At 40.2% G+C, this 23018-nt stretch overlaps 1 protein-coding gene across 4 annotated transcripts in view; it reads right to left on the bottom strand.

The window, feature by feature from the left end:
- The window catches only part of ATF7IP2 (activating transcription factor 7 interacting protein 2), a 77501-nt gene that overhangs the window by 26829 nt on the left and 27654 nt on the right, over nucleotides 1–23018 (bottom strand). For all 4 annotated transcript variants that reach the window (XM_030577266.1, XM_030577265.1, XM_030577269.1 and 1 more), the window contains 5 exons: nucleotides 14250–15159; nucleotides 12030–12163; nucleotides 5602–5736; nucleotides 5185–5268; nucleotides 2053–2222 (listed from right to left, as the gene is read on the bottom strand). In XM_030577266.1, the coding sequence (XP_030433126.1) occupies nucleotides 2053–2222; nucleotides 5185–5268; nucleotides 5602–5736; nucleotides 12030–12163; nucleotides 14250–15150 (1424 nt within the window). In that variant the 5' untranslated portion in view covers nucleotides 15151–15159. The remainder of the gene's footprint in view (nucleotides 1–2052; nucleotides 2223–5184; nucleotides 5269–5601; nucleotides 5737–12029; nucleotides 12164–14249; nucleotides 15160–23018) is intronic.

The following is a 23018-nucleotide window of genomic DNA, read 5'->3' as shown; positions in this document are numbered from 1 at the left end:
ACCCTTAACCATCTCTTTATGACAGTTGTGCATAGAAAATTAAAGTTTTGGATGTAGCATATATCTGCCTACGTCCAATGCACATACATTAATTGCCATATATTAAAGACACCAATGTACTCAAATTATAGCAGAGATTGCAAAAGAAGAAAAAATTCCTGACAGATGCAAAGACTGTCTAGAACTACAAGCAGAGACAAACTCAAATGTCAAATGTAAGATATTTTAAGATTTTCAACTGGAACGTCACATCTATGTTTCAAGTTCTCCAGTTCAAAATGTCTGGTTAATTCTGTTTGTACCCAATACATAGTGAAAATGTAGCCAGTTAACTATTGCTCCCCCCCGGAAGAAGAGTGCCCACTGACTCATTTTCCCACGCAAAGGGCTTTCCTAGTTACTGAAACCTAAAGTTTATAAGGCAGATTTTTGGATCAGCGGACACAAGAAAAACAAGACAAAAGATTAATCTACCCTTCCTAAAGCTATAAGCCACTGTTCTGCAGTAATGCATCACAACCAGAAGGTGCAGGGCCACTTGGTGATGGGGGAGGGGATGCAGAGCTATACAGGGACAGCGAAGTGACTGGTTGGGGGCAAAGAGACACATGGGGATGAGGAGTCTGAGTGAGGGTGGAGGGACACATGTGGACAGGGGATGTAAGGGGATATGGGTGTGCAGAAACACATGGGGATGGGGCAGATGTGCCTGAACGAATGGGAGAGGCTAGGGATCAGCCAGGGTCTGCATGGGGGAAGCTTCCTAACACTCTCTCCCTGCCACGCCCCCCTCCCCCCCCCCCCATGAAAACCTGTTCCATACTTTTTCCACCCATACACAACAATCCTCCAAGTTCACACCCAGGCTCCTTTCCAGCAATTTACTTCCCTCTCCCTCAGCTCCGTTACCCCTAACTCCCTCAAGCCTTTGCACTGCTTCTGAGGAGTGCGGGAAATAAGGTTCTGTACTGTAGTGTAAATGAATTACTCAGAGTTCTGTATTATGTCTAGTAAGGGATCTATTTGTCAAAAAACATTTCCTGAATCTTTTTTTTTTTTTATCTGTATTGTTAAGACATACTTGCTGACAGGTATTTTGAAATAAATGACCAAAAACTTGTGTGATTATACTGTGTTATTTTGACAAATAAAATATGCAGAATTTTAAAATGTGTGCAGAATTTTTAATATTTTTTGGTACTGAATTCCCCCAAGAGTATCCTTTTGCATATAAGCAGGATCTTCACTATCTTGTTTTTCTTGGAAAAACTTTATGGACTGGAGACCTAATCATTTGCCGACATGGAAATTAAGTGTAGCGTGTGTCTTCGATGGAAGGAGGATCGGGGCCTTGATAAGAAAACCACAGGAATCTATACTATTGACATCCATTACACTAAATCTACTCAGAATTTAGAGTCTTCAGTGAGAGAATGAGTCAAATATGTGAGATTGCCTTGACAAATTTAAGAATAGTAGAGCGCTTACTAGAAAAAAAAAAAACAACCAAATATAACCTTTACCTTAAATTAGTAGTTAAAGCAGAACCCTCAAAGCTCTCATCTAATCTTTCTTTAAAATCTAAGGGCAGTACTATTGGTCTTCAGTTGGAGAGTGAGAAGTGAATCCGCTCTACACCAGAGATTTAAAACAACAAACACTTATTCGGTTGATTTCATAGTTTGCCTGCCATCATTCTGCAGAGTTTAGGAGTATACAAATGCACATACTATCTATAACCAACACTACAGAAAAAAACCACAAAAGACAGGCAAGCAGGATTGATTCCTAAGAAAATAAAAGTTGCTGTACCTCTCAAACTCATTCGTTATGGATATATGGACTGAAGGCACAGCAATAATAAGGACACAGACAATAATTCAGTTTAATCTATATATGGATGATCCAATTACTAAGCCAATCTAGCACCTTTAGGAAAGGTAAATTTTGAGGAAAAAAAGTAGATTCTTTTCAAGTAAATGCTTTAAAACTATACATAATATGTGGGCTCTCTCTATTGAATTTTTTTGTCTTGTCATTATAGACACCTACCTTACATTCTCTTCTGCAACACATTCAGAAGTGGAACCAGTTTGTCTATGGGATGATGATAACTGTTTAACTGAAGAAATTGATTGTCCATTTATGTTATCAGGAAGTGGTGGAACAGATTTGGTTCGATTAAGTATTGCATTTTGCGAGTTTGCACCTGGAAGATTTGCCTGAGAAAAAGAAAAGTCACAAGTCATGGCAAAGTCTGTTTGTGTCCACAACCAGTGAGGAGTTAGTCAGATGTCGTGGATTTCATGCACACCTTGTTTTCAGAGCAACAGATGTCATTTTTTGCCCCTGGCTGATTTGTGCCTTTTTAAACCTCCCCCTCCTCTCCATAATTTACATTATATATGTCATTGTTAAACCAGGGCCTATCTTTACAATAACAAGAGATAAACATTTACAGATTCACTAGACACACAAATAGCTATTCAATGGTGCAAGATACACTGAAATTAAAATTAAATAATAAATTAAACATGACTGCCAAATATCTAAACCACACAAAACCTACCAATCCCATCTTATTCTGTGAGAAATAGTTAGTGCCACTATCTCCAATTTTGAGCTTGTATGAATCTCAAACTGCCCTTGTAGACCAAACATTGAAGGCATGCAGAGAGAGACACAAAAAATAGAATTACAACCTTCTTCCTGAACACTTCCTGCTCCCTGCCATGGGGACTGAGTGATAACTGTCATCTTATTGTGGGATGATGTCACCTTTCATCACTCTCCAGACCCTGCCACTGTGTGTGGTAGTAGGTCACACAAGCAAAACACTCATTTCTTTCCCCAACCTAAACATTCTGTTGTCTTCAGAGCAAAAACAAACATATTCTGGGTCTAAATTCTATTACACACATTGGTTCCTTTAGTTAACTGGAGAAAAAAATTCTAGGTCAAATGTAGTAGGGATATAAGCATGGAGTAGCAGCAGACAATTCATCTATCAGGAGAATATAAGAAGTCAGGTTTTCAGTATCCATTACTACCAGTTTTGCTATTTTCCTGCTAGACTCTCTTGTTGTGTAGTTACTTGTTTCTTACACCCACTGAATGTTGTCAGTACAAAAACACTACTTCACTGTTCATGCACTTTTCCAATTAACATTATGTTATTTGCATATCCGGGCTTATGCTATGTTTGAATAGTTGACCTCAGAAAGGTCTAGCATCTAATAATAATTTGGTTTGAAAAAGTTATCTGCTGTAATCTTCAGTAACCAGTCATAAGCACCTTACTTGTAAATTATGATTTCCCTCTCTGCCTGAAGAATGTAAAAAATGCCAGACTGTCACGTGGTGCAACTCACCACTGCGGTGCCTCCTCAGTGACACTTCCCTCTGGCGTGCTACACTCTATCTCCCCTGCTTGTGGGGGGATCTGCAGTTTACTGTCTAGTCACTTCCTTCAGTGGCAAACTGCAGTCCATGGTCTAGCCACTTCCCATGTGGCTCCAGCACCCTCTTTGCCCTTGCATCAGGGCCTGAGTCTGCAGATCCTTGCAGCCTGCCAAAAGCTGCCTTTAGCTTTCTGCCTGTAGCACTGCTCTGTCCAGGGTGCTTGCTGCCCTCTGCCTGCATGGAAGCCAATCCTCCTCCCTTCTCAAGCTCCAGGGAGTGACTGAAACTGCTCTGTTCTGCAGCCCTCCTTATATGGGCCAGCCCAGCCCTGATTGGCTGTTCTTATGAGCCCGTCTGTGATGCACGGCTGCTTTTAACCCCTTTTCTGCCAGTGTGGGACAAATGTCCCATCACACAGACATAAAACCAGTTTTACAACACATTGGAATATTTACAATAAGGGTGAGATCTTATATTCAATGTATAAACAATTCTTACTTAAATTAGACTTTTGCATGTGGAAGAAATGTTGACTTGGACCCAGAGTTGGTTTCAGAAACCAGACCTTTTCCTTTTAAACAAGGACATTTTCCCTAAAAATTAATGTGATTTCCTAAAAGATGCATTATACAGACAATCAATATAAAGCAAAGGAAAAAAAAAGTGATATTTGCTATTCCCTTCTTCCCAAAGTTTAGCAAAAATCTTCAGCATGACACAAACTATTTAGCTAAGTGTTAAGATTTTACCACTAAGGAAGTTTTATTTGTATATAATATTTAATCTGAGTTACATTTTTCTAGAATACCATTGTGTAACAAAACAGTTTCTGAAACTTTTTCAGAAAAACACAACCGAGAAGCAGAGTAAGTTTATTTCTACAATGAGACCTTTAAACCATGATTTTTAACATTTGTCATTGCATAAAGTATATAAATTTAGATAAAAAGCCACTTGTTTTATAAAAGAAAAAATAACTATGCCTCAGGTACATTTGACTAGTCCTACAATCTTTACTCAGATCCTTGGGGCAAATCTTCATCTGTTTTAAACTGTCATAGCCCCACTGAAATCAATGAAGCAATGACAATTTATACTAGCTGAAGAGCTTGCACCCTTAACTTTAAAAGCCTGCTGAAGGATCTCAAGCCACTCCTGAAAACAATCTGAATTAGCATCCCAAGCAGGTTTACACAAAGCTTGGCACTAGTCTAAATCGTGCCAAAATCTTCAATTTTATGTCAGGAGACGTTGTTCACGAAGAAGCAATAAGCCCCATACCTGATATTTTCTTAGGCTATCATTCTGGCAGTATCATATCCAGATCTCCAAGTGAAATGCTTGGGTTTTATTAACTATACTATTGAGAGTTTAAAGTACTCAATCATCTATGGAAAGGGATGTCAGCTGATACCTCGGAGGTTGCTCCTCCTGTCAGAATGGAGGCTGCTTACCTATGACCTCTGAGACGATAAAAAAGAAAAAAGTAATTGTATTTTATTCTACTGAAAAATAAAACTTCTCAGTGTAACAACTCAGTTGCAAGTAAATAAAATTCTTTTAACATTTTTTGAGTCCCAGTACCAGGTGTCTGTAGGAGTTTAGGTTTTTCTCCGAGTTGCTATTGTGTAACATAACACCAGTACAATACAATCTCCTCCAAATCTATTTCATTATGTTTTCATATTGCACATGGTGTTTAAACTGTTTGTAACTGCCCATGAGCTCACAACTAACTGCTAATAGAATCCCTACATTGAAGTATTTCGTATTGTACTATACCTTACTAGTGACCATTTTCGATAATATTTTCTTCTGAAATGCTATCACAGTATTAATACGTCTCTCAAGCTTTGACACCTTCTTCTACAAGAAAAGAAAAAAGAGCATCACTTTAAGTGTTAACCTGAAATAGTACACACATTAACATATTTCCTACTGTGCACATGTGATAAACAGTAGCAAAACACCCCCAAACCGCAACTGAGATTTGTGTGCCATAAAATTAAAAGGTAACAAAACATACAGCCTTCAATTCACACTTTTTCTATGAACTGTATGACTTGTAATCTTCATTCCAGTGCAAGCAATTCCAACGCAAGTTATGCACACGATGTAGGTGCAATTCTGAAAATTTAAGACCTTCAGCAACAAATAAATTCACACCTTTAGGATATGCACAATGCAAAAAAAACTTACTAGAAATGTAATAGCTATTTCTTCATGTTTTTTTCGACATTGTGTTTGATCAACTCTTCCATTTAAACTTTCCAGTTTATGGTTAAAGACGTCATTGTTTAAAATATCCACACGCTTTTGAATCAAGTGTTTGACCTATAATGGAAAAAAAAAAAGAAGCTACATTTCAAATCTAGAAATCATTCACTGTTGAGGTAATGAAAATATACAATTTTTTTTTTATTTTAACAAAGTTTTATTTTTAAAAATGTTTATAAATTAAATTGATCCATCAATGTTCTGTGAATTATAAAATGTAATTTGTAAAATGTAGTATTTTGTACTTTGGCATTTCCCCTCCCTCCTAGCCAGGGCCGGCTCTAGCTGTTTCACTGCCCCAAGCACGCGCTTGGCGTGCTGGTACCTGGAGCCAGCCCTGTTTCTAGCTCACCCAGTCTAGTGCAAGGACAATCATGACTTCTGAATCTTGAGATACGGTTTATACAAAATTAATGATTCTCAATGTGGTAATGGTAACCTATTGTAAATATTTCTCTAGTTCAGAGCTAGCTATGGTTATAGTTGAATCTTCCATGGATCTAGAACAGTTCTCAAAATTATTTTTTTTTGTAGGTGCAACAGACCATCATATTTGGGTCATACAAGGATTTTGCCCCCTTCTGTGGGTTGAGGATCAAAAGTGCTGAGCGGCTGCTGCTGCTGCTGAGTAAAGAGAATTGATAATGCTCAGTGAGTGAAGCTTGTATTCCTGGGAAACAAGCCTTTCTCCCCACAACTGCACATTTTACATTATACTGTATTAGCTTAGATAAGGTCAGGTTTACACTAAAGAGGTTTGCTGGTATAGCTATTCTGGTAAACCTTCGTAGTGTAGAAGAGGGTTATAACAGCAAAAAAATGCCTTTGCTGATACAATTTACAGCTTTCACTAACAAAATCTGTTATACTGGCAAAACAAATTTTATGCCAGTATAACTGCATACACACTAGTGTGTTGCTGGTATAGAAATGTCATTAAAAAAAACTACACTGACATGATTATAGTGACAAAAAGTTTCTAACGTAGACTTGGCATGAGTATATTACTTGAATAAAGTTTGCGCAGAGACTAAGTCACTATATTTATGATGAGAAATTAAACATTTGTTTTACTTGCTATTACCAAATTGTAAATTCATTATTAACAACCTAAATACATGCAGTAGTCACAACAGACAACTGACAATACAGCAGAAAGAAAGAAAGAAAGAAAATAGGGTTAAAGCTGAGAGCCTGCATCAGTAAGACAGGGATAAAAAAAACCCCTAAACTTCATAAAAATGTAAGAAAGCAATGAAGCTTGTCTGGTAAACTGTTACTTACAAGCCTGTGCTGATACTAAGTTGTAAAATTAGAATCAGCACCGGCTTGTAAGTAACAGATTTTTGCCAGACAACCCAGAATCACTCTTTTTCTTTAAGATCAGTACAGAATCACTTGTGCTTTTCTTGCAGTCCTTCAATTCCTCCCTCCCTTTTCAAATGATTCTATTGTAATTGGTTTGGAAAGTTCCCTTAATATTCTAGGATGAACTTCTTACTGTAAATGCTGATATTCTTAGCAGATCTTTATCAAACAGCCGTTTTAGGCCCAGAATCAGAGGGCTTATCTACATCAGAAAGTTGCAGCGCTGGTGAGGGAGTTATAGCGCTGCAACTTAGGAGGTGTACACATCTGCAGGGCACCACCAGCGCTGCAACTCCCTGTTTGCAGCGCTGGCCGTACTCCCGTTTTGTCTTGGGTGTAGAGGATCCAGCGCTGGTGATCCAGCGCTGGTAATCAAGTATAGACACTTACCAGCGCTTTTCTTGACCTCCGTGGAATAAGCAGGTATCCCAGCATACCTGAGGAAGCCTCTGGTAATCAAACTGGTCTCCTTCCCCAGCTTGCTCTCGCGTTCCCCGAACCCCGAGCAAGCAGGTCTCCTTCCCTGAGGTTTGCTGGGTGGTTCCGGGAACGCAAGAGCAAACCGCGGCGAAGCTGGTCTCCTTCCCCGGTTTGCTCTCGCGTTCCCCGAACAAGCAGGTCTCCTTCCCTACGGTTTGCAGGGTGGTTCGGGGAACGCGAGAGCAAACCGCGGCGAAGCTGGTCTCCTTTCCCGGTTTGCTCTCGCGTTCCCCGAACCCCCCCTTGAAGCCGCCCAACAGCGCTGCAGTATGGCCACATCTAACACCACTTGCAGCGCTGGTTGCTGTACGTGTGGCCACTCTGCAGCGCTGGCCCTATACAGCTGTACTAATACAGCTGTAACAACCAGCGCTGCAAAATTTTAGATGTAGACATGGCCAGAGAAGCTTAACTTGAAGTCAATGGAACTGCTTTACTGAATTAGAGCTTTAATATCCTAACTTAATTGTCCAAACTCAAAATCATCTTTTTGCAGTCATATAAGAAAAAGGAATTCCATTTCTCAGTCATTAATTTTATCTCCCGTTTATTAAGAGGTCTACTTATTCCTTTAGCATTTATTTGTTCCTTGAAATGATTCTAATACAGTAACTCCTCACTTAAAGTCACCCCAGTTAATGTTGTTTTGTTACACTGATGATCAATTAGGGAACATGCTTGTTTACAGTTGTGCAATGCTCCCTTCTAACATCATCATTTGGCAGCCGCCTGCTTTGTCCACTGCTTGCAAGAAGAGCAGCCTGTTGCAGCTAGCTGGTGGGGGCTTGGAACGAGGGTGGACCAGCAGCCCCCCTATCAGTTCCCCGCTCCCCAAGTTCCCTGTGCAGTATGCCCAGCAGGCTAGCAATTGAAGCTATCCCTCCCCCCAACTGCCATGTACTGCTCCTGCCCTCTGCCTTGGAGCTGCTCCCTGAGCCTCCTGCTGGCTGGGGGATGGGCAGGGAGGAAGAGGCGCTAATGTCAGGGTGCTCCCCTCCCCCTTGCTCCTACACCCCGCTTACCCCTTCTTCTCCATATACAGCAGGGTGGGGACACTGACGGAGAGAGACAGAGAGAGCCTGGGGCAGCAGCTGCTGGTCTCAATTTCCTGACCACTTAAAAAGACAATGCATTTAAGAGTGGGTCAGCTTACTTAAAAGGCCAGTGTGCATTTCTCTCTCTCTCTCTCTCTCTCTCTCTCTCTCTCTCTCTCTCTCTCTCCCCCCCTCACACAAAAAGTGTGTGTCTGTCTCTGTCTGCTATGCTATCTCCCCTCCATTCCTGCTGTCTTGTAGAGTGAAAGGCTACATTGACAACGTGTTAACCCTTGAGGGCTCAGCCATGTGCTAGTTCATCATTTAGCACAGGAGTTCTCAAACTGGGGGTTGGGACCCCTCTGAGGGCCATGAGGTAATTACATGGGAGGTCACGAGCTATCATCCTATAATGGTGTTAAATATATTAAAAAAAATTTTAATTGGGAGGGGGTGGAGGGGGGTGTTGCACACAGAGGCTTGCTATGTGAAATGGGTCACTAGTACAAAAGTTTGAGAACCACTGATTTAGCAGCAAGGCATTCCCTTGCAATATCCCACACTCTAACTTCACCACCTCAACCAAGCTTCATAATCACTATAGCTGTGAACAGAATTAAATTGTTTGTTTAAAACGTATACGGTGTGTTTGTCTAGATAATATATAGTTTTTTGTCTGGTGAAAAAAATTTCCCTGGAACCTAACCCCTCCATTTACATTAATTCTTATGGGGAAATTGGATTCGCTTAACATCATTTCGCTTAAAGTCGCATTTTTCAGGAATATAACTACAACGTTAAGTGGCTAGTATCAACTTATTCTGCACTTTTGCTGCTGTGACCCAAGGACCTCTTGGTGCCAACTGGCAGGGGGCACACGGTTTTCATGGTATCTGCAGGGTCAGATATATGAATAGCTGTTCACCAAAGGGTGGCATGTGATGTTTCTACTAAAAGCCAATAGCCCATTAGTCATTATAATCTTTCCAAAATGTATGTACATATAATATTTAAGAAGTTATATATCTAATGTAAATTATGTTCTTAAGGATTTGGAGTTATGGCTTGGTACCAGGTGGTGACATGTCTCAGACACAGCCTTGTCACGCAGAAAGTAATTGTCATTACACTGTATTTCATCTTCTAGCAGACCTATGTACAGCAACTAGCAGACAATTTGTTTTGTAACAACTCAGGGTATGGCTACACTTGCAACTTCAAAGCGCTGACGCGGGAGCGCTCCCGCGGCAGCGCTTTGAAGTGCGAGTGTGGTCACGGCGCCTGCGCTGGGGAGAGCTCTTCCAGTGCTGCAGGTACTCCACCTCCCCGTGGGGATTAGCTTACAGCACTGGGAGGCGCGCTCCCAGCGCTGGGGCACTGTTTACACTGGTGCTTTACTGCACTGTAACGTGCTGTGCTCAGGGGTGTGTTTTTTCACACCTCTGAGCGAGAAAGTTGCAGTGCTGTAAAGCGCCAATGTAGCCAAGGCCTAAGCTTTCCGCTGAGTCAATTTTACGTAGTGTCAAACACAAGTGGTTTAAAATGTTTTGATCAATTCACTATATTCAGACAGGAAGTTTCCTGGAAGCTTTTTCAGTTCCAGATTTCAAAGATTAATATGCGGTGTAACCATAAGCAATAAGTTATCTTTGCATTTTCATTTTCCAGTTACGATTATAACCTGAGTGGATTTGATTACTAGTCAAGAAGACTCAATTTAATCATAGTTTTCTACATAAAACTGCATTCTTGTTGGCTGTTATAATCTTAATACATATTCTTCACAACTCAGATAGATGTAGGTTTCATTTTTAGAAGGTTAACACTATACATTTTTAAACAGTGATTTATTTTGAAAACTTTTCAGGTTAGTTTTACAGCTATATCAGAAAATGAATGATGGTTTGGTTATTTCATTAACCAAAGGTAATTAAAGCAGATATTTATGAAGTCATTGGGAGATGAACTATCTCCAGTCCAACAGGTTAATCATTAATATTTGGAGGATTTTTTTGCCATGCTGCATTAGGAGGAGAACACTGATCTTTATCCATCCTGATTATAACAGTTAGAAACGAGAATTCCACTAGTTATGTCTTATGTAGTTTAGGCTTTTCAGTTATGTGGAGAAACAAATGTTACAGAAAGCTCAAGGTTTTCAAGCCTTTGCCATAAGAAGCAGCTTTCCTTGCTTTCACCATTATGTTACATCGCATTAGCAAGGCAAAGTGCTCCTCAGTTTTACAGCCACAGCTTTGTTGCTTTCACAAACTAATTCGTAAAAACCAACAACACTTTCATTCATATTCTCTTTGTTCTCAGGTTCATACCCAAAAATCTCAGTCTCTATTTTTCTTTCTGTACCATTCCTGAGAAGAGTTCAGTTACCCGCAGTCAGAAGAGAGGCAGAACACAACCATTTGAGGTCATATTTTCACATGTAAAAGTCTAACCGTTTCTCCAGCAGGAAGAGAACACTATCCCATTTCCACTGAAACCAAAGGCAGGTTCCAATTAACTTCAATGATGTAAGATTGTGTCCTGAAACCATATGGTATTTGAAACAGGACAACCCATGAAAATAGCTGGAGTTCAAACCAGAGTTTATGATTTTTATCTGTTTTCTTTGAATTTCATGAGACTGAAAGCGTCAGGTGAAAGTCTGAAAAAAGAATTGGGATGAAATCTTGGAATCACTGAAGTCAATGGGAATTTTACCACTGACTTCGAAAGAACCATGATTTCACTCTGTGTATTTAATTGTCAAAATAAATGGCCTATTATGTTCTGTCTGAGCCACTTAAATTCAAGAGATGACTTTTTCTTGGTGGGAGTCTACAAGAGTTCAAAGTGAGCTGAGGTTCTATGCTTTAAATCTCTAGCCCACCAAAATCTAATAGCTAACACGGACACATTCAACTAAAACAGGAATGAAACAACTTGGATGAAACTTTCAGTTAGCAACTTTAATGGGAATGAAGTCACGACTCTGACCAATTCTGACCACAATTTATATCTTCTGGAAGATGGATTGTGCCAATTTGTCTAAGCTATTTTAGCAAGTGAAAAAGGAAAAACACACTACCTGAAGTGTTCTTGGGTTACTCAAGAAGAAGTTGAGTAAACACTGAGTTTAAATGAATGTTACTTCATCTACTAAGACATGCAAACATTGAATGTATTTATAAAGTAATCCATTTTATTTGTCTTTATATAGCAAGGAATAATTGAAAATTTCCAGACGAATGGATGAATCAATTTAGAATTACTAAAGTTTTTAAGTTTCCTCAAGCCAATCTGAATTCTGTCTAGAAAGACCATTATTCACATCCATAAAATTTGTCTTAAGTAGTTCAGCACAGCTGACAATTATACTGAAGTTAACAAACTACTTTCAACAGGACAATAACTAAAACATTTAATGCATGAAAGATTTCATCTTTAAGCATATAAAATAAAGCAAGTTACCTTTCCCAAAATTTTTTCCTCTTTCTCTGACACTGTACAAATATTCTCTTTTTTGTTTTCATCAGCAGTTTTGAAGCGTTTACAGTGACTGTCTTCCTTGCTTTCTGAACATACCCTCTTCCTTTGAACATTGTCTTAGAGAAAAAAATGACAAACATTTACCTCACAAATTAATTTTCTTAACATTGCTATGTGAAGAAACAAATTTATAATGAATGCCTTGTTAAAGTACAGTACCACTCAAAGCAGAGGTTAAATTTGTAAATGTGGTTCTATTCCTTAGTTACATTACACCATAGTTTAGTCTTGGCATCGAGCGGGAAGAAGAATCTTACTACTTTTTTGTGGGAGTGAGGAGGAAACCATGAGCACAAGTAAAATGGAAAAGGCAAGATCAGTGACAGGGTGCCAGCCAGCCACTTCTCCATAGCCAAGTCTAAGATCATTTTTAATTCTCAGGATGCCTTGCACTGGGACAACTGCCAGGAGCTGGTTGCATCTCCCTTTTCCCAGCAGTGATAACATGGTGTCTGCTACTCCCTAGAGACAAACAATTAAGAGAGAAGAATATGCTGCTCCTATTGCCATAGAAAAAAGATAGATGAAGGGCCACTTCAGGTGACCAAAGGCTCTTTTCCCTTGCATTACCCTAGATAAGTGACAGACAGCCTGTTATCAACTATACTATCTCTACTTCTCAGACAGATGGTTCTCCTCCACAACAGCCACTGGACCTCCTTACATTTTTTAAGTAAAGAACTCACTTGCTTCTCCAAACCAGATTAATTAAGAAATAAGGTGTGGGGGGAGGGAAGAAGGACTTCTGAAGAGTTTCAGTGAGTAGAATAGTCGAGACTTATGAGAGTCTCTTTAATTACCTGGAATTTAGAGATGGATCTTTGCAAAAAAAAGCAAAGATGATTCTGGATGAATTAACAGGCGTGTTGTGAACAAGACATGAGAAGTCATTCTTCCGCTCTACTCTGCGCTGGTTAGGCCTCAACTGGAGTATTGTGTCCAGTTATGGGCACCACATTTCAAGAAAGATGTGAAGAACTTGGAAAGGCTCCAAGAGAAGAGCAACAAGAACGATTAAAGGTCTTGAGAACATGACCTATGAAGGAAGGCTGAAAGAAGTGGGTTTGCTTAGTTTGGAAAAGAGACGACTGAGAGGGGACATGATAGCAGTTTTCAGGTATCTAAAAGGGTGTCATCAGGAGGAGGGAGAAAACTTGTTCACCTTAGCCTCTAAGGATAGAACAAGAAGAACTGCAGCAAGGGAGGTTTAGGCTGGACATTAGGAAAAAGTTCCTAACTGTCAGGGTGGTTAAACATTGGAATAAATTGCATAGGAAGGTTGTGGAAACTACATCTCTGAAGATATTTAAGAGTAGGTTAGATTAATGTCTATCCAGCATGGTCTAGACAATATTTGCTCCTGCTATGAGGGCAGGGGACTGGACTCGATGGCCTCTTGATGTCCCTTCCAGTCCTAGAATCTATGACAATTAACTTAAGAAAAAACGTTGTATCAAAATGTTACATCCTCCTCTTTGCCTTTGTTTCATTCTTTTCCCCTCAGCTCAGTGTATTCACTTTGGATAGGGCAGGCCAACCTCATTTCATTGTTTTTTCCTTCCACTTACTAATGCCTGAGCCCACTTTTCTCAAATAATTACCTGTCCTATATTAGACAACCTAGAATAACCACTTCAGAATGGATTTGCTCACTTTCCTGTGTGTCTTGTTTTCTAGTTTCAGTTTTTAGTAACCATTCAGTTCCACTACTCACCATTATCTTTCTTATATTTCCACCTTCCACTTTTCATTGCTTAATTCACTCTTTGGGTTTCTCCTCTCTTCCACCCCACTTTCCCCAAATCAATCTCCTTCCTCTACTGCAAATCCTAAATCTGTTACATTTCTCCTCTTGTTTCAACATAGTGTATGAACACTTCAGTGAAGCAGAGAAAAGTGAAAATACTGCATCTGGACTAGTAGTGCTTAATCTATCCAAGATGCTTCAGCACTGCAGGTCAGACAGACTAAAACAGCACCAATAATGGTGAAAGAAGAAAGAATGTGTTCGTTCAAAACACACACCCAACTCCCATGACCTAAAGAATTTTTATAACAAGATTTCTGTAAATTTAAAAGCGAAATATTATGAAGTTATCTTGGAAACAAATTTATAAATCATTAGAAGAAGAGAGTGCTTACCAATACTATATCCAGGTGATGTATCCTGCAGCATAACAGCAGCTTCCACGTCTGGTGAAATATTTGGACTATCATTTCCAAAAGATGTTTTACTCTCCGAATCATCAGCTATTCTATCTGTCCCAGGCAGTGTGAGGGTAACTGAATTAGTAAGGTTATATTTGTGCTTCATATTATTTGAATCAGATATCACGTCTACCTTTTTTAATATGGGAATAATCTCTTCTATTGCACTATTTATTTCTCTTGTTGTGTCTATTTTTTCTAAAATAGGAATAATCTTGTTAGTTCTTTTTTCATCCCCAGAATCACGGTTAACTGGATCATCTAAACAAGCACTCTCTTTTAACTGGTCATCAGGTAGGTTATTTGGTTTTGAATACAAATGCACTTCAACTGGCTTGGAGGATGGCGTATTTAGTTCATTTTCATACCATTTATGTAGTATATCTTGTAAACACCCAGCATTTAGAAACTGTTTTGCATCAGAGTTTTTGTTACAAGATTTCTCGTGGGGAGGCTCTTGGGATTCTTCTTGACAGTTTTGATCAAAATTTTTGTCATAAGAACATTGTTTTACTTCTTCATTTACTTTTGAGTTAACACTGAACCCCTGTATTGAAGCTGTTAATTTTTGAGGTAACATTTCACTTTTTTCAGGGAACGTATCTGGTTTTGATTCAGTTAGTGAGCTTCCTTTTACAGAATCATTACTTCTGCAGTTTATGTCCACTGTATTTAACTGAACATGGTGATCCTCAGCATGCAAGCCGTTAAGAATCTTTCCTTGTCCTGAAACATTCTTTGTTTTACTCAGCATTTCCACTTGTTTTCGACTACTTGGAGTCATTGTTTTTCTTGCTCTCAAAGGCTTGTGGATGATTGTATTTGAACTCTCCATCTTTCATGCCTTAAAATAAGAAAATATTTTAAAAACAAAAAAAAAAAAACCAAAACAAGATTCAATCCTCTACCCAGAGTTAACCTGAAGCCACTGGAAGACTTCTGGCAGTTCCAGCAGTAAGCACAATAGCCACCTCGACAGTACTGTTCGTATCTGGCACAAAGGAACTACCTCCCAACTTTTTCAACATCTAAGTGAAATGAGAAGCTGGATGAAAAGCAGCAGGCTATACTTAAACTCAGGTAAGTCCACAGTGATGCTAATAGGAAGAGAGAAGTGTTTTGAAGAACAGGATTCTCTGCAATATCCCCCATTATGAAGGCCATCTGCCCCCAGATTTTTAAATCAGTCCATAAGATAGGATTTCTTTTATACTCTTCAGTGCTACTGGATGTCCAAACAGCAGTGCTGGAAACAAAAAAGTGTATTTCCTTCCATCTGTAAGTGGTTGGGAATTTTTATCCCATCCTATTGGATGCAGCCATAGCTATGTTGATCCATATAGTCAGAACCTCCAGGCTTAAATACTCAATGTGTGCCCTCCAGCATACACCTCTCTGAACAAGCTCCTATGTTTCAATCTCTAAACTGGCTGCCCACAGAATGTAGTCTAGTTCAAAGTCTCTGACCTGACATTCAAAGCCATCCTCAAAATTGGCCCTAGCTATCCAAAATATCACTTCTCCCTCTATGACTATGGACCAACCAGGACAGCTACATTTCCCAGAGCAATTACACTGTGAGCCTCGTGAGCTTGAGACACAAAATTTCATGGGAATACAACCTTTCTAGACAATGGATTCAATTCCACAGATTACAGCCACCAAAAGGTGTCATTTCATTTTATGAAGGAAACAATTTCTTATATTCACTTTCCTTCAATAAGTTTTTCACTCTTCATCACGCTCGCTTGCACACAAACCTAAAAATCCTTTCAAATAACTACTTTTCTCCTATGATTGGAAATGGGAAAATAAAAAAAAGACACACACACACACACACACACCCCTCTACCTTGCTATTATATGCCACTCCATCTATAATGGTAGTGATAAAGAAAAATAACCCCAGGCCCCAAAGCCAGGTCTTGATGCTGCCAAAAATTAAATCAAGACAATAGGCCTCAATCAATACTAACATATAAAAAAGTAAGGACAATAATCAATCACTAACTCGCCTGAGGCTCCCTCTCTGATGTAATACACTATCATAACACTATTAAATGCTACTAACACTACAATAACCACCAAATGCTGCTAAACAATAAAAATGCTGCTAAAAAGGGGTTAAAACTGACATAAAATCCCTTAAATAACCCATCCATCACTGCCGGAATAGACTAACAGCTGCTAGGTCATTATAGTTTATTAAGTAGCTCATGCAAGCATAAAAGATAACCCCTAATAACTTGGCCAAAAGAACAAACATGTATTTTTGGACCCAAGTTCCTCAAAATTTGCTTCAGAACACAGCTGCTGAAACCGCAAGTAGGTGGAAACCAGGTGTCAAAGTCCTGACAATTACAAAAACCCGTAAAAAGGGGAAGTAACAAAGAGCAGGCTTGCAAATTAGCTCATAACCGGTATATTAATAGTAATTGTTTTTAGCAGATGGTTAAAAAATGTCATTGTATTAACCAAATATGGTATCCTCGGATGTATAAGTTCATATGGTAATGTGCGGTTTTTGGCTTTAAAAACCCAGGTATCACTGCTATAGGGCAGAGCGATTTACCTCTTGCTAGAGGACCTGTCGTCTCTCCATGCATATGCATGTATTCTCCGATTAATCAATAAAGGAGCCTCAGGCTGTCTGATCAACTCAACTCGGTGGTGGTCATTTTCCACAACAGTAGTATCACTTCAAACCAAGGTTTAAATCAATATCTTTGAACATTTTCAAAATTGTAACAAATTATGTACTCTGTTTTCAGAATAAAAGTTTTTAGAAATTGATTCTAAGAGCCTACTCATTTCTATGATTTTTTGTTAGGAAAAAAAGTTCTCAGACCTCTCACAACAAATGGGTACAAAGTCAGTAATTGACTTTTGTCATACAGAGCAGCTACAAAACATAGCAATCTCCACATTCAAAGAAAAGCTCAGTTTCCCTGTCTTATGCAACCAATAAGGCAATATCTGCCTCCAAACCTAGAAAGTCCTACGCTGATACCTACAGCCCATCAGATGACACATATCTTATCACCAACATCCACTTTTCTTCATGTCACTGAAAACATGCTAGCCAGTCTGCTGAAAATTAACAATTAGATACTTAGACCACAGGCTGAGATGATCTTGATCATAATATGGAGTGAAGTTTAGAATCATACTGAGCCCAATTCCATTATCCCTATTCTGTTGGTCTACAGCAGACTGCGAAAAATCCAGAGTTTTCGATTGATTAGACATGCCAAACACTACCAAGAAAAGAATTAAGGCACTAGAGGTTTAGATTCATACAGCAGTACAATAATTGTGTCTTGAGGGGAAAAATAAAAGAAAGAAAAGCCTGTCTGCTCTGTGATAAAGTGACTATTTTTGGAACAAAAAACAATGTAGCACTCACACTTGCAGATTTGTCAGTGAATTTAAGACCGAAGAGAAACACCATTACTGAAGGTAGGAGGACAGTGACAACAGTCATGATGTTGAGCATGTTATCAAAGATCAATAATAGATTAAAACTGTAAAAAAAACAAACAAAAAAAACCAACCAAATTTACTTAGTAATTAAAGAGACTTCAGATAACTCAGCTTAACTGAGTTTATTAAACAATTGTTAGTCAGCAAATAACAGAAAGATATACTTTTCTAAGACATATAGAACTGACCATGCAGCCAATGACTGTTTGACTCTGATGCTGCCTGGTTGTTATAAGCATATTAAGCCGTAAGTAAATACTAGAGTTGTTCAGTTTCAGTTTCATTCTCATTATTTCCTCTTTTTTCCATACAGACATCTCTTATTTTTGGTATATTTATGGTTTTTCAATTACATAATCAAACATCTGTTATTTATGTGTGTCTTTTTGGCACGTACATCATATGCTGCTAACTTAAGGATTTGTTACTTCTTGTGGTTACTACATCACTAGAAGTATTAACAATTTTTGCAAAGGTTCCATCTTTCTGGTAATTCTAACACGCTAATATTTTTTCTTCTTAGTATAACTGCAGAGCATTATGGAGTCTGTCTCATAGACAACTTATAAGACTTTCACATCAGGCTTACAGCCAACAGTATCAGTCTTGTCACTTTAAATTTATTTATCGTGATACTTATTTAATTATGAGAAAAGAAGCTATAAGTTAGAAATTTAGTCATGGATGCCTAACATATTATTAAAGTCATATAAACGTAGCAAATAAAGCATCATAGGACAACAATTAAGAGGAGCAATCATGGGATAGGAACTATTTGCACTAAGTTGTTGGTTCGATTTAGATTACTGATCGACAAGACATCAAACCCTGGCACACACTTTTAGCCCAGGTGTTGCTTAGAGCTACTGCTTCTAGCCATCGGGTAGCAAAATCCATGTAAGTCAGTATGTACTGCCTTCCTCTGGATGTATTCTCTGAGAAAGAACCCAGAATATCCACAGCTATTCACTGAAATGGGACCTCAATTATGGGGAGTGGCTGGAGAGTGGCTTTGACCTGGTCTTGGGGTTTTCCCACTCTTTGGCACACCTCACAAGCCCAGACGTAAGTAGAAACATCCTTGCCCATTCCCTCCCAGTGGAATGACCTCCCCAAACAGTCTTTGGTCCTCTTCACCCCAGCATGGCCACTAGAATGATTGTGGGCTAAGCTCAAGAACTTTACCTGTTACTTAGTTGGAACTATCAACTGTCTGAGGATGCCAGTCTGCCTCGTGCCCACCAGAAAGAGTGTCCTTGTATAAAAGTCCTCTTTCTACAAACAAACCAGAATCAATTAGAAGAGCGGCAAGGCGGTGGGTTGCTCCGTGCTGCCGTCCAAGGTCCCTGGAGGCTTTCATCTGCTTCCTGTTTGGCCTGGAAATCCCTGGATGCTGGAGACATTAGTTCCTCACTGGACTGTGGACCGGGGCGTGGCCCTCCGGAAGAGATACAGGTGATGAGGCTGTTTCCATTGACTTTGAATCGCTCTCTGCTGGCGCACTGTGTGTTTATTCAGGCTCTAGCTGAGCCTCTTGTGTAGGGCTATCTGCTTCTGCTGCCAGTGCAAGTTTGGTGGTGCTCTCTGGGGTTGAAGTTGTAGATGGGTTTGCAAGTGCTGGACTCAGTGCTGTCAATGGTTGTGGTGCTAGTTGCCTTGCCAGTTCCGGTTCTGGGACTGGCTTTGGCTGGGTCTCTGGGACTGGATTCACTATGACTGTTACAGTCATTGGTAGGGAATCCGGTTCCATCACCTCTGTCTGGGTCTCAAGAACAGGGATAGGTGTGAAAGCTTGCTTAGCCTGGCTGCGAGTGACCATTCCCACCCACTTGGCTAGCTTCACATGGTTGGCCAAATCTTCCCGCAGCAGCATGGGAATGGGATAATCATCAAAGACTGCAAAAGTCCGCATTCCTGACCAGCCCTTGTACTGGTCAGGCAACTCAGCTGTAGGCAAGTTTAAAGATTTTGACATGAATGGTTGAATCATCACTTGGGCCTCTGGCTGACGAATTTGGGGTCCACTAAGGATCAGTGGATAACTGACACCTGTGCTCCAGTGTCTCTCCATACTGTAACCTTCTTCCCACCCACACTCTCAGTTTCCCTTCACTCTTAGGCCCAGATGCCTCCCAGGTACCCTGAAGACCTTGGGTGTGACTCCGTTGTAATGAACTGCAGTCTGTTGGGGTTCTTGGGGCAGTTGGCCTTCATGTGCCCCAGCTCATTACATTTAAAACATCGCCCAGCTGACTGGTCACTGGGGTGAGGTTGGTTGCTGGAGACTGGTGTGGTGGGACGATAAGGTGTCTGGGGTTTTCCTTGGGATGTAGGTGGGGCCTTGGGTTGCCTCCGTTGATAAGATTTTGTTTCAGGTTGCCCCTTCAGATATTCACTCCAACTGCTACCGTTTTTTTTCTTTTCTGTGACCTCCACCTATTTGGTTCCAATCTCCTCCATCTTGATTACAGTTTTGGGCTTCCCATCTAGGATATACCTTTCTATTTTCTCAGGAATACCCTCTAAGAACTGCTTCATTTTCATTAGGAAAGACAGATCTTTCAGAGATTTAATGCTTGCTCCTGATATCCAGGCATCTCAATTTTTTTCCAATGTGGTAGGCGTGTCGGGAAAATGCCACGTCTGGTTTCTACTGTTGTGGAAAATTGACCACACAGTTGATTTAGACAGCCTGAGGCTCCTTTATTTCATACAAGCACATATGAGGAGAGTCAGCATGGCCCGATGCAAGAGGCAAACTGCTCTGCTCTCCACAAATTTTACCAAGCTTATAAATGCTAAAACCGCAAGCATATAACACGCTTGATAAATTTTCAATTGCCTTATTTGGAATACAAGGTTACTCAAGAGCAAGCTTAATAATTAGTTTTCCATATACGGTTTTTCCTGTTATTGTTATCACTAGCCAAGTTTGCGGTTTGACTATTTTAACACCTTTTCTGTAGTCCCGAAAGCAAGCTCAGCTGTTGTAACCCAGTTCCCCTTTATCTAATTCTAGTTCCTCTTTTTGGGGCCCTGACCACATCCTTCTGCCCCCGCATGCCCTTTGCACAGAAAAGCAAGCCTAGCTGAAGCTCTTAAGTTTCATAGTTTTGCAAAAAGGCTTAAAGCATGGGGGGGGGGGGCGGGCGGGGAGGTATCACTTTTCCCTGACGCTACTTTAGGGCTCTGAAGCGTCGATCTTAGAGCTTCGATGTTAGCACCATTCTGATCCTGGTCTTTTTTAAAACAAAGTTCATAACTGTTCATGTTTTCCTTAGGCATTTCAGCCACCACCTCTGCTGCCATCACTTCCAATATCAGCACTGGGGAAGTTCCTTGTTTTGAACCATGATGTAGTCAATCTGATTGTGCTGTAAACCATCAGGTGCATGCCACGTTGATCCTCTGGATGCTTTATGTGCTCCTAATGTGTTTGTAAGAAGCAGATTGTTAGAGCTGGCAAACTCCAAAAAAGTCTCAGTCCTCTCTCATTGGTTACTGCATTACAGAAAGGGCCTCTATAACCTCACCAATCTGCCTGCGTGTCAGTACTCACTTTAGCATTCCAATCTCCTTATACAATCAGGATCTCTTTCTTGGGTACCTTATCGATGTCTTGGAGCAGATTGTAAAAGTCTTCAATTTGTTCATAGTCATAGTCTGTTGTAGGGGCATAGGCTTGTACTACTGTGATTTTGAACCGCACTGCCTTTAGATGGATGGAAGTAAGCCTGATGGATACTGGATGGTATTCTCATACTGAATTCTTAGTATCTTTTTGCACAAGAAATCCTACGCCATTGACACGTTTGTCCTCTCTATCGTAAGAGAGTACATGGCCGTCTTCCGTTTGCGCCTTTCCAAAGTTCTTCCATCTGATCTCAGAGATTCCTAGGAGGTGACAGGTGTATGGTTCCATTTCGTCCGAGAGTTCTCTCAGCCTCCCTATTTGTCTCAATGTCCTTACATTCCATGTGAGTATGGTAGTTATCTCTTCCACGGATCCTCTTTGTTGGGATTACACCAGTAGTATACTTGTTGTGTCTGCCCTGGTGGGAGACAGTTGGTGCAGTCATTATTAACCCAGGCTGCAACCAATCCAGGATAGACATGGTTGATTTGCACTATACACTGGTGTAAATCACAACAGACTGTTTAAAAGGGCCAGGTCCAAACTTATCCAGGCAGCTAGTGTCTTGATTATAAATATAATCCTGAAACAGACACCAAGGGTGCTATTATTGCTGAGGAAATATCTGTAGTCGGCCGCAGCCCCAACCATGGCTTGGCCCCCCATCCATGGTTTAGCCTTCCCCAAACAGCAATAGCTTCTGCTCTGGGGAGGAAGGGCAGCCCATTCCCCAATATACTCCACCGTTTTTGCTTTTTCAAATGAAGTCTGTTTGTGTAGACTTCCTGTCATGTCTAAAAGTGCAGTTTACTCAGTTTCCTGTCTGAACCACAAACACCAGCGGAAGTCCTCACTGATGTGAGGGGCTTGCTTAAAGCTATATTACCAATTGTACTCATGCTTATGAATATATAATCAATACGTAAGGAATGAGTGAGATAGTGAGTGTAAGAAACCAATCACAAGGCTTGGACCGAAATATTACCATGTAAGGATGATCGAGGTATATATGGGACTGTATATAAACCTATGGCAGCAGCGGCCAGAGAGAGATATAATCCATGACATCAAGAACTCAGGACCGGACCAGAAGCAGTAGAGCACTCCTGCAGACCCAAGGGGGGCTTCGGGTACTCTCATCACTTGGTGGTTCAATCTCTAGGAAGCTGGAACCTGGCCAGTCCCAGTAACCTAAGATCGAAAGCAACATCTGCACCGGCAGCCTGTCACCAGTATGCACAGAACTTGTGTGCGCGAGTATAACTGCACAAATAAGGAAAGCAAGCAATAAATCAGCCCTGAGAACTGCTTTAATTCATCCTTTGTTTGTGATTATTTCTTGGCCTGATTCCAGGGAACTGGCAACAGTATCTGCCTAAACTGTGTAGACATCATGGTTTTGAGGTTTCATCTGCAGTATAGAGTGTGTGTGTCAAGAGCAAATGGACAAAAGATAAACATTAGCAAATGGAAAATGAATGTAAGAATTTAAAAGCTTGTTCAGCCCTTTCAGTTACCGTGTTACCTGTCTTTGGGATTAGCCAAGGAACGAGTCCACACAAAAGGTGAACTTGAGGAGCACTGAG

Source organism: Gopherus evgoodei, chromosome 10 (genome assembly GCF_007399415.2).
Source record: "Gopherus evgoodei ecotype Sinaloan lineage chromosome 10, rGopEvg1_v1.p, whole genome shotgun sequence".
In the NCBI taxonomy this organism is placed as follows: Eukaryota; Metazoa; Chordata; order Testudines; family Testudinidae; genus Gopherus; species Gopherus evgoodei.
This window is presented reverse-complemented; position numbering and strand designations above follow the sequence as displayed.